The sequence below is a fragment of the Panthera tigris genome, chromosome C2 (genome assembly GCF_018350195.1).
Source record: "Panthera tigris isolate Pti1 chromosome C2, P.tigris_Pti1_mat1.1, whole genome shotgun sequence".
Taxonomy (NCBI): Eukaryota; Metazoa; Chordata; class Mammalia; order Carnivora; family Felidae; genus Panthera; species Panthera tigris.
Window position 1 is genome coordinate 72,430,736 of NC_056668.1, and position 12,753 is coordinate 72,443,488.

Sequence of the window (12,753 nt, forward strand, 5' to 3'; positions counted from 1 at the left end):
GAATTATACGTGCATGAATGTGTGTGTGTGCGTGCATGTGTGTGTGTGTGATATTTATAGGAAATGTAGATAGGGGATAGTTATAAATATATACAGTGTGTGCATATGTATGTATATGTGTGTGTGATTATTTATACATCTTCTAGTTCTGTCCACTGAGAGAGACAAAGAGCACAGCTGTTGGTTTCTAAATTCTGTTAAAAGGAATCTGGTAAAAACATTTCTACACAGAGAGATGTATATGAATGTTTATAGCTGCATAATTCATAATGGCCAAAAAATCCAAACATACCACCCAAATATCCATCAACTAGTGAATTAATTTTTTTTAATGTGGTACATCCATACAATAGAATACTATCCAGCAATAAGAAGAAGTAAACTGCTGATACATTCTACAACAAGGAGAACCTCAAAAACATTATGCTGAGTGAAAGAAGCCTGGCATAAAAGCCCATGCACTGTATGATTCCATACATGAGCAGTCCAGAAAGGGCAAATCTAAAGAGACAGAAATCAGTGCTGTCTAGGACTAGAGAAAGGTGTGGGAATTAAGTGAAAATGGACAGGAGGGAAATGTCTAAGTGATGGAAATGTTCTAAAAGTGGATTGTGATGAGGTTGTACAACTTTACAAATCAGGAGAACTGTCCCTGATTACTTTTGCAGCTTCATGTCCCAATGCTTCCCTTCATACGCCCCCAAATTCCACTTGAGGAATTTCAAAGGATCCTCAGTTTCTATCCAGAACTCCCAGTCTCCACCTGGGACAGCATTATTCATTCTCCATAGCCCAGAACAAATGTCACCTCTGCCGTGATGCCAGAATCAATCCCTTCCTTCCATGCAATCTCATGAAACACTCTTTGCACAACCCTGAGAGCCCTCTTTGCTCTAACTCTTCCAGCTGTGTCTGTGCATGGCTGTCCCCTTACCACTGGACAGTGAGCTCCTCAGATGCAGGGACCAGGTCTTATTCCTCTAGAGAACCTATCAAGGTGTCAGGCACATCATTGGCATTTGGCAAATGAATGAATAAATGAATGAATGAACAAAGCCATGAAGAACAAGTGAGAATGAAGTGAATAGAAAAGGTATGGTCTGTTTTAAGCAACAGATGAACCAGTTGTTAGGAAAGCAATTAAAAAACAACTACAAATCTTGGCCCATAGTACTGGTATGAAATATTCAGCTTGAAGGAGGATTCTGGGAAGATGGTAGAGTAGGAAGCACCAGGAATCTCTCCCCGCCCCCCTGCCCCAGACAAGTGTACTGGCAGAATCTGTCTGAAGTAACTATTTTGGAACTCTGGAGTCTGTCAAAGAAATGAAAGGCATCCAAGTTGGAAAGGAAGAAGTAAAATTGTTTTCAGATAACATGGTCTTATACATAGAAAACCCTATAGATTCCCTGAAGAACTTACTGGAACTAAAAAACGAATTTTTTTTTTTAACGTTTATTTATTTTTGAGACAGAGAGAGACAGAGCATGAACGGAGGAGGGTCAGAGAGAGGGAGACACAGAATCTGAAACAGGCTCCAGGCTCTGAGCTGTCAGCCCAGAGCCCGACGCGGGGCTCGAACTCACGGGCTGTGAGATCGTGACCTGAGCCTAAGTCGGCCGCTTAACCAACTGAGCCACCCAGGCGCCCCTAAAAAACGAATTTAGCAAAGTAGCAGGATACAAAGTCAACACACAAAAATCAGTTGCATTTCTGTACACAATGAACGATCTGAAAAGGAAATCACAAAAACAATTCCATTTACAACAGCATCAAAAAGAATAACATATTTAGGAATTAACTTAACCAAGGAGGTGAGAGATTTGGACAACGAAAACTGTGAAACATTTCTGAAAGAAACTAAAGAAGGTATAAATAAATGGAAACGCATCCCACATTCATGGATCAGAAGACTTAATATTGTTAAACTGTAGATACTACCGAAAGCAATCTCCAGATTTAATCCAATACCTGTAAAAATCTTAGTGATGTTTTTTGCAGAAAAACACAACTTAAAATTCACATGAAGTCTCAAGGGACCCCAAAAAGCTAAAACAATCTTGAAAAAGAAGAACAAAACTGGATGATACAGACTTACTGATGTCAAAACTTACTACAAAGCTACATTAGTCAAAACAGTCTAGTACTGGCATAAAGACAGACATATGAAACAACAGAATAGAAGAAAGAGCCCAGAAAGAAATCTTCACGTGTACGGTCAAATGACTTTTGCAAGGGTGCCAAGACCATTCAATGAAAAAAAAAATGGTATTTTCAACAAATGGTGCTGGAAAACTGGAAATGCACATGCAAAAGAAATAAGTTGGATCCTTATCTAATACCATATACAAAAATTAATTCAAAATAGACCAAAGATCTAAATGTAACACCCCCCCCACCAAAGTAAAAGGCTTAGAGAAAAACAAGACAAAACCACCCTAACTTTGGGTTTGGCTATGATTTCTTGGATATGACATCAAAGGCACAGGTAACAGAAGAAAAAATTGGCATAAAAATTTTTTAATCATGTATATTAAGAGACACTACCCATGGAGTAAAAAAACAACTCACAGAATAGGAGACAATATTTGTAAATCATTTATATGATAAGGATTCAATATCTAGAATATGTAAGTCCTAAAATTCAACAGTAACAAAAAATAAATGACCCAGTTTAAAACCGGGTGAAGGACTGGAATAGACATTTCTCCACAGAAGATAATGAATGGCCAATAAACACATGAAAAGAGGCTCATCAGGGAAATGCAAATCGAAACTACAATGAGATATCACCTCACAGGCATTAAGGTGGCCACTATAAAACATCAGCAACAGAAAACAAATATCAGTGAGGCTGTGGAAAAATTGGAACTGTTGTACACCATTGGTGAGAACGTAAAATAGTGTAGCCACTGTGGAAAGCAGTTCATTTAAAATGGAACTTCCTCACTTAACAATAGAACTACCATATGGGGCGCCCGGGTAGCTCTGTCAGTTAAGCATCCAGCTGGGGCTCAGGTCATGATCTCACGGTTCCTGAGGTTGAGCCCCACACCAGGCTGCTTTCAGCACAGAGCCTAGTTCGGATCCTCTGTCTCCCTCTCTCTCTGCCCCTCCCCTGCTCTCTCTCTTTTTCTCTCCCTCATACGTAAATAAACACTTAAAAATAAATAGAACTACCATATGGTCTAGCAATTCTACTTCTGGTATACACGGACAAGAATTGAAAGCAGGGTCTCAAAGAGACATGTGTACACCCATGTTCACAATAGCTAAAACTTGGAAGCAACACAAGTAAGTGTTCAACAGCAGACGAATGGATAAGCGAAATGTGACACATACATACAATGGCATATTATTCAGCCTTAAAAAGGAAAGATATTCTGTAACATGCTACAATACGGACAAACTTTGAGGGCATTATGCCAGGTGAAATAAGCCAGTCGCCAAAAGACAAATACTGTAAAAGTCCACTTATATGAGGTACTTACAGTAGCCAAATTCATAAAGACAGAAATTGTAATGACGATTGCCAGGGGGCGGAGTGGGGAAACGGGGATGGACAGTTATTGTTATTGGGTATAGAGTTTCAGTTTTACAAGATGAAAAGTGTTATGGGGATGGATGGGGGTAATTTCTGTACAACAATGTGAATATATTTAATACCACTGAAGAAGAGTACACTTAAAAGTGGTTAAGACAGTAAATTTTATGCATATTTTACTACAATTTTAAAAACACTACAAAACAATAAGTATGTGTAAAGGACAATGGTGACAAAGATGACCCATCTCTTACCTTCATCAAGCAGCCAGCAAACACAAGGAAGCCTCTTGAATGCAGATGTTTGGCCAACGAGAACCCAAATCCCGAGTCACAGCCTGTGACCAGGACAGCTTTGCTGCCAACCTGTTTTAGAAGGTCATACCCCACATTAGGAACCCAAGATCCTATGAGCATAGTGATCAAGCCTCCTCTGGGCAGTAACGATTAGTGCTTCCTGAGTGAGCCAGTCCTGGCCCTGCCCACCCGCCTCTAGCTTTCTAGAGAAGCACCATAGTATAGTGGGAAATGCTTAGACTCAGAATCAGACCAGGTTCTAACCTTTCTGGCATCAGTTCCCTAATCTATAATCCCCAACACCACCATCCCCATCATTATGGTATATTGATCGTTTCTTACCATACACAAGGCACTGTGCATGCATTTTTCTTATTTAATCCCCATAGTAACTCCATACTGTATGATTATTATACTACGTTGCAAGTGAGGAAATAGATATTTTCTAAATACCCAAGGTAGTTAGTCAGTGGTAGAGCTGGAACTGAAACCAGGAATGAGAGATTCCAGAGTCTAAACTCAACCCCTAACTTGATTTGATGGGGGTAAAGGGGGCAGTTAAGAGAGTGGAAAGTGGTTCCAGATGTCTCAGAAGCACTGAGGCCCTGCTCTGAGGGTGGCCCGGGGCCGGGGGTCGGAAGGGAAGGGCTCTGACCACCTGGCTGGTTTTCAGCTGGGCTGCCACTCACCGGGTTCACCTCATCAGAGTAAGTGCGCAGGCTGACAGGGACAGGGGAGGCGGAGTAAAGCAGCTGCATGCGTCTGCAAGAGAGAAGGAAACCATGAGTAAAGTCTGTGGTCACACCTGGCCCTGTTCCTGGGTACCAGTGAGCACCCCACTGCTCCCCACTCCAAGCCCCTGAGGACAATCTGCTGGTACTAGTGAGGAAGAGGACCTTTTTCCTCTGGGGTTGCAAGGCTGGGACAAAGTAAGCCAGCAGTTTGCAGTGGCCATTCTTGCCACTGTGTAAGGAATGGAATCGTCCTCCAGTGATACAGCTTTGTTAACAAAGCCTTTTGCAAATTCAATGTCTTAACCCTTAGGTTTTACGCTGCTTCCTGATAGCTATTTTTCAATTAAACTTTTGTTTTTGAAATAATTGTAGATTCATATGCAGTTAAAAAATAACACAGAGAGATGTCCTGTAACCCTTTACCCAATTTCCCCCAATGGCAACATTTTGCAAAACTATATAGCACAATATCACAATCAGGATATTGACATACAGTGAAAATACAGAAGATTTCCATCACCACAAGGATCCCTCATGTTACCCTTTTATTGCCACACCCACTTCTCTCCCACCTCATAGCCTCTTTAACCACTAATCTGCTCTCCATCGCTACAATTTTGTCATTTCAAGAATGTTATATAAATGGAGTCACACAGTATATATAACCTTTTAGGATTGCTTTTTTCACTGAACATAATTCTCTGGAGATTCATCCAGATTGTTGCATGTATCAATATTCTTTTTTTACTGCTACATTGTATTTCATGGCATGGGTATACCACAGTTTAACCATTCAACTATTTTTGTTTGTTTTTAAGTAGGCTCCACATCCAACATGGGGCTGGAAATCACCACCCTGAGATCAAGAGTTGCATGCTCTACTGACTGACCCAGCCAAGTGCCCCTAACCATTCAACTATTAAAGGGCATCCAGAATGTTTCCAGTTTGGAGTTATTACAAATAAAGCTGCTATGAACATTCCTGTACAAGTTTTTGTGCAAATCTATTTTTCTCTTGGGTAAATGCCCAGGAGAGCAATTGCTGGGTCATATGGTAGTTGCATGTTTAGTTTTTAAGAAACCTTCACACTGTTTTGCAAAGTGGCTGAAGCCTTCTACGTTACAGCAGCAACGGATGAGTGATCCAGTTTCTCCATATCCTCGCCAGCATTTGGTGGTCTCACCACTTTTATTTTAGCCATACTGATGACTAAAAAAGATAATCTCACCGTTTCTAATTTGCATTTCTCAAATGGCTAATGATGTTGAACATCTTTTCATGTACTTATTTGCCATCTGTATATGTTCTTTGGTAAGATGTCTCTTCATGTCTTTTGTCTATATTCTTTTTTTTAAGATTTTATTTATTTTTTTTATTAAAAATTTTTTAACGTTTATTTTTGAGAGACAGAGAGAGAATACAAGCTGGGGTTGGGGGAGCAGAGAGAGAGAGGGAGACACAGAATCTGAAGCAGGCTCCAGGCTCTGGGCTGTCAGCACAGAGCCCGATACAGGGCTTGAACTCACCAACCGTGAGATCATGACCTGAGCTGAAGTCAGTGCTTGACTGACTGAGCCACCCAGGCACCCCAAGATTTTATTTTTAAGTTACCTCCACACCCAACATGGGGCTTGAACTCACAACCCCGAGATCAAGAGTCGCACGCTCCTCTGATTCAGCCAGCTAACTGCCCCTCACTATTGAGTTTTGAGAGTTTGTTACATGTTTTAGATGCTAGTTCTCTGTCACATATATAGTATGCAAATATTTTCTCCTATCCTGGAAGTTGTCTCTTCATCCTCTTCACAGGCTCTTTCGCAGAGGGAACGTGTTTCATTTTGATGAGGTCTGACATCAATTTTTCCTTTTATGGGCAATGCTTTTGGTGTCAAGTTTCGAACTCTGTCTACCCCAGAACCCAAAGATTTTCTCCTGTTTTTTTTCTAAGAGTGTGATAGTTTTGTGTTTTACATTTTAAGTCCATGATCCATTTTGAGTTAACTTTTGTATACAATGTGAGACTTAGGTCAAAGTGCATTTTTTTTTTTTTTTTTTTTTGGCCTAAGCATGTCCAATTGCTCCAGAACCATTTTTTGAAAATGTTGTCTTTTCTGCATTTCATTGCTTTTGCACCTTTGTCAAATATCAGTTTGGCATATTTGGGTGGGTCTATTTCTGGATTCTCTCTTCTGTTTCATTGAGCTATGTGCTCCCATCTTTTCTTTTTCAAAACTGTTTTTGCTATCCTATTTTCCTTGCCTGTTCGTACAACTTCTAGAACAATCTTATCCTTATCTACAAAAATCTGGCCGGGATTTTTATACAAATTGTGCTAAGCTTGTATATCAATTTGAGGGAAATTGACATTTTTACTTTTTTTGAGTTCTTCGATCCCTGAACATAGTATGGGATTTATTTAGATCGTTGATTTCTTTCATCAGCACTGTATAGTTTCCTGCATACAAAATCCTGTACATGGTTACTGTATTTATGCTTCAGTAGCTCATTTTTTTGAGTTTTTTAAATGGTATTGTTTTAAATTTTGATATCCACAGTTCATTGCTAGGATATAAAAATACACTTTATTTATATTCTTTTATTTTGTGTGCTATCATGATTCCTGAAAGAAACCTATTTTTTCATGATTTATATTTTTGTGTATTACTGAATTCTATTTGCTAATATTTTAAGAATTTTTGCATCTGTATGCATGAGGGATATTGGTCTGTGGTTCTTTTTTTTTTTAATGTTTATTTATTTTGAGAGACACAGGGACGGGGGAGGGGCAGAGAGAGCGGAGAGAGAGAGAATCCCAAGCAGGCTCCGCACTGTCAGTGTGGAGCCCGACGCAGGGCTCGATCTCACACACTCTGAGATCATGACCTCGGCCAAAATCAAGAGTCAGATGCTCAACCAACTGAGCTACCCAGGCATCCCCTCTTTTTCTGTACAGTATTTATCGAGTTTGGAATCAGGGTAATACTACCTTCATAAAGTGCAAAGTGTTTGCCCTGGGTAGGGATTGAGTTCCGGCTCCCTACGAGGTCTCCACTCATATTCCCTGCCTGGGAGGGGTCGGGATGTCTCACTACTGCTCCCCACATGCACGGGAGTGTGGTCTCACTACTGCTGAGAGGTTGGCAAAGTCCTGATTCTCCCTGACTCCCACCCACACAGGCAGGATGCCTGATTACTGCTGGGTGAGAACAAAAGTCCTGGCCCCTCGTTGGCTTTCTCTGACACTACCCCTGATGGAGGGAGTGCAGTACCTCACTACAGCCTGGTGAAGGTGGAGGTGCAGGTTCAACACCTCACCATCTGGGGGAGGCCACAGCTTTTTTCTGTGGTGGCTGCCTAGAGCGCAGTAATTATTGTCCACAGTTTTCTGTCTTGCTAGGCTGGTCTTTTGGCTAAAGAGAGCAAGCTTTTGCTGGGGCTTTTTGTGCCTAGGCTGACTGGCATTTTTGGGTCACCAGCCTCTTCAGCTCCAAGTGTGGGATAGATGAAGGGGAAAGAAAACCTAGAGAGCTCATCACTGTGTTGTTTCTTAGTCCCCGAGGTCCCTAGCTGATCTGCCTTCTTCTCTCCATCTTCTAGAATCTTGCTATGCTTGCTTTACATAATACCCGGGGGGTTTAGTCGTACCTTTTAGAAGCCAATAGAGAAAAGTACATCTACTCCATCTTTCCAGAAGGAGAAATGCAGTTAGTTTTTAAACGAATATTAAACCAGAAATGATAAATGGAGGTGGTGGAGGCAAGTGAGCAGCTGGTAACAGGGGAGAGAAGGTAGGAGATAGACTTGTACTGTTTTTCTACCATTTGAATTTTGTACTCTGTTAATATATTATCTACTCAAAACAAAGTTTTTTTAGATATTCATAAAAATGTGTTATCCAACATTCTTCAAGAACAATGGGTTCACTAGCCAGAAACGAGGGTCCAGTAGAAAATCTGCCAGAGTAAACTCCTGTCCGTTTGAACTGTCATAGAAGAGTCTCTTTGGACTTTAAATCCTAGTACATGCTGGTCTCGTGAGCAGAATGGTACAGTTAGAATGTTCAAAGGTAGTTAAATGATTTTATCCAAAGAGAATCGCTGTTTTTCCAAGACCCCAGAGGTTAATCTGCAAAAAAAGAACAAGGTGTCCGTCTGGACCAGATTATATGTGTTCCTCCCCCTGCAAGTTCCTTTGTACTACTTGATACTTTGAGAAGTAACAGAAAGGTCACAGCAGAAGAAAGAACTTATTTCAAACGGACTTGCCGCCAGATTTTTTCTCATCTACTTCCCCATTCTCAAATATATTCGGACCCAGACTTGACTCTCTCTGGGTGTACTGTAGCAGGCTGTACTGCCCAGACCCAGCTGTCAGTGGTGTATTTCTTCTTCTCTACCCAGCACAAGGCTCCATCCCTCCACACTCACCTCCCAAGAGGCACAACCTTGACAAGGTGGGGGAGTGGGGCCAAGATTAGCATGCGGAAGCTCCAGCAACATGAGGGTACCCTCCTGGGGACTGCGTGGCTTCTCACCTTTCCCCCTTGGCCATTGCTGGGATCGCCTCGTCCTGCTCCTATTCTCTCACTGGGAGGCTCCTATAGCTGCTGTGGGTCCCTAGCTTGGGGCTACTGCTCAATTTGAGGGTTCTTGGGCCTGGAAAGGCCTTAACACCTCAATTCTCTAACTTTAGTTGACAAGCACCTGGGGAGCTTGTTACAATGCAGACTCCCAGGCCCCTCCCATTGACCTTCTGATTCAGCAGGAAGGGGCGGCAGCAAACTGAGGGTCACCCAAACCCCTTACTCCATCAGCTATGCCAGTCTCACAGGCGGTTCTAGTTCAACTCGGGACAGTCAGTAAACTTTCTGAGGGGTAGAATCCCAAAGAGGTAGCAGCCAGATTCAGAGGAGAAGAGCTGGCTGGCTGCTGTCCTAACCTACCAGTGCCATTAGATGGGGCAGGAACTTCCCCGAGGGCCTGTGGGAGAAGCCCCTGGTCCCCAGAGCACTGTCATCTGGGAACTTGCCAGGCCACATTTGAGATGCCACCCCATGCTGGCCAGGGCATTAATCCTGGCTTCTTTTCCATCTTACCAGTCTGTGTCTCTATCCCTTTTGTTCCTCCATCATGAATCAGCCACAATGACCGGTAACCCAGCTTTCTGCTGAGAGGAGTCATGACTAAGTGATTTGACAGGCTGATCATAACAAGATGGAGTCTAGGAGGGACAAATGTCAGGGACACAATGCAGCTTGGGAGAAATATGGCCTCACACAGCAGCATATGTGAAAACATAGTAGTCCGCTCAACCATGAATCACAAGTGATGTGACTGCCAAAAGAATCTAACGTGAGCCAAGGCTGGAAAGGATAAAGAAGCCCTTCTCCACTCTGCCTGGGTCAGGCTATCCTGGAGTATTACACATCATGCCCAGGCAGGCAGTGCTGAGCACTGGAGTTAAGCCAACCGGTATGTATAACCAGGATCCAGGAGGTGGTGTCCAGGAGGTGGGGAACGCACCAGTAAGTCACCTCTCCTGGGGCAGGGCAGGTCATCAGGTCATTGTCCTTCAAAAGAGCCAGGCTCCATTCTCTCTTCAATGGGATGCTGCCTTTGTGGGAAGGGCCATTTTATACTCCTCCTCCTCCTTCTCCTCCCCCCCTTCTTCCTCCTCCTCCTCTTCCTCCTCCTCCTTCTCCTCCTCCTCCTCCTCCTCCTTCTTTCAGAGACAGCACGTGTGCATGAGCAGGGGAAGGGGCAGAGGGAGCAAGAGAGACTCTTAAGCAGGCTCCACACTCGGCATGAAGTGCAACGTGGGGCTCAATCCTACGACCCTGGGATCATGACCTGGGCCGAAATCAAGAGGCAGATGCTCAGCCAACTGTGCCACCCAGATGCCCCTATACTCTTCTTATATGAGGTCTTCTGCTAGTTGAAGCCCATCTCCAACCAAGCTTCTGTAGCCCAAGGAAATGCCTTTAAGAAAATGGTGCTAAAAGCCTAAATGCATGTTCTTCTAGACAGACATATTAATCAGTATAGAAAATATCCATCAATTTTCTAGCTGCTGAGACTTTGAATTTAACCTGACACCTAATTTCTCTCCTTTCAAATATAAAGGAACAGAACGTATTATTTTTTCCTTGCCTCTGTGCTGCAAAAGACAAAAATGAGGTAACAGAGCACTCTGAACCCCCTTGGAAAAGGCAATTCCAGAAGTTCTCAAAGAAGAGCTGCTTGTTTAATTTGTACTTAATGCTTTCTCTAAATCACACAAACAGTTCAGTGAAGCCTCAGGACATTTTAGTTAACTGGTTCCATGTGTGAGATTTAAAAAGAGCAATTATCCAGGAGATCAAAGTATTGGGACACATCAACGTTCTATGTCTTCATAGACATAGAACATTCTATGTTCCAAGAGGGGCATCACCTCATTTAGGTAGGACTCTTCCAGACATACAGATCTGAGTGTAAATATGACAAAACATCACACAAACGCAAACTGACAGGCATTATTCCAAAGTGTCAAGGTCATGAACAACAAAAACTCAGGAACTATCCCCAGTAGGAAGAGACTGAGGAGACATGACAACTAAATGCACTGTGGGACCCTGGTTTGTACCTGGAACCAGGAAAAGGTCCGTTTGTAGGCTATTTGGTAAAATTTGAATCAGGTCTCTAGATCAGTCCATCATATCACATCAGTGGTAATTTCCTGGTTTTGCTGATTGCACAATGCAAGGGAAGTTAGGTGAAAGACACAGGAACCCTTTGTACTAATTTTGCAACCTTTGTATAAGGGTAGTTATTTCAAAATAAAAAGTTGAAGAGAATAAAGCAGTGTTGAAAGATATTCTTCTGTGCCCTGTGAAAGTCTTTGTCTGTTGCAGGCACCTTTGGGTTTCCTTTGCTGGTAGAGAGCAGGGGCTGGCAGACATCTTTGAGGGTCAGGCCTTAACACCTCCTGCATCATCCGTGTGTGAAGAGCTCTGTTTCGCCTAGAAGGTGTGACCCTCGAGGGCACCTCCATCTTTTAGTTTCTTACCTTGTTCCCTTTTCTCTATCACACAAACTCAGGGTTTTCCCTGGGAGCTGTGACAGGGGTCTGAAGAGGCGGGCAGTCAGCATTATGGCCACAAGAGGTAGAATGGTCAGCCTCCTCCCGGGGGGGGGTTCTGAAATGCAAAATGTATACTCAGCATTGCCTTGTTGCCTTCCCGCGTTTACCTTTCAGGGGCTTAGACGGGAGTGGCCATTTTCACTCCAGGTTGTGAGAGTCCCAACTGGACCTGTCTGTCTGGCCCAGGTCTGCTCATGGCACCAGACAGTGTCCTCCTGCACCGCCTACATCAAGCTGCAGCTTCATAGGATAGAAAGAGTCAGGAGGCTGGGTTCTGGTTCTGGTTCCGGCTGTGCCACCAACTCCTTGGGCAACCCTGGGCAAGCCATCACCCATTTGTAACATGAGAAAGATGGACCAGGCCAGTGATCCTAAAACCAAGCTAAGTAGCAACCGCAGGAAGGACCTGGGGACCTACCCCCTTGGGGATTCCAACTCCATGAGTCCCATTCTCATGTCTGTGTTCCCCACAACCTGCAGATCACCAATCTGTGGTGACTCAGGACACCAGCCTGCACTCTGTTTGGTCCCGTGCTTCCACAGGCAGCTCTTCCAGCCCATGGCACGTATCACCGGACTCAACTCTCCACCTCTCTCCCCCACCCCACCAAAAACAGGGTCTGGCTCTGAGCCTCAATTCGTCAGTAGCTCTCAGCGCATGGAGACTGGAGCTAGAAAATGAGACACACTTCCATCGACCTAAATTAAAACACATGCACACCCAGTCTCTCCCACCACCTTCTTCTGAAGTCAAATCAACCTTATTGCAACAAGGCCATGTACCACGTGGTGTCACCTTAAGACTACTCGTCGACAAAACATCATACGCACGTCATGCACATCATGACCAGTTGTGCGTTATTAACAGTTGACTGGTGTGTGCATTAGTTGCCCTCCCGTTCTGGCTAACAGTGAGCCCTCCTGGCCCAAAGGAAGGAAGGGAGGCTAGGAGGGAGCTGAGCAAGGCAACGACAGCTGGAGGAGCTGTGGGTCTTTTCCTGGTGAACCTCTCTAGCCCCTCCTTTGCACACCTGCCTGGGGTTAGACCATTCTTAT

General features: G+C 43.5%; 1 protein-coding gene across 1 annotated transcript in view; it reads right to left on the bottom strand.

The window, feature by feature from the left end:
• BDH1 (3-hydroxybutyrate dehydrogenase 1) overlaps positions 1 to 11,771 on the bottom strand; it is a 30,536-nt gene extending 18,765 nt beyond the window's left edge. The window contains exons 1-3 of the mRNA XM_015541514.2: positions 11,623 to 11,771; positions 4,530 to 4,602; positions 3,799 to 3,909 (exon numbers count right to left, since the gene is read on the bottom strand). Coding sequence (XP_015397000.2) covers positions 3,799 to 3,909; positions 4,530 to 4,602; positions 11,623 to 11,705 — 267 coding nt within the window. The 5' untranslated portion in view covers positions 11,706 to 11,771. The remainder of the gene's footprint in view (positions 1 to 3,798; positions 3,910 to 4,529; positions 4,603 to 11,622) is intronic.
• Positions 11,772 to 12,753: the final 982 nt, after the last annotated feature.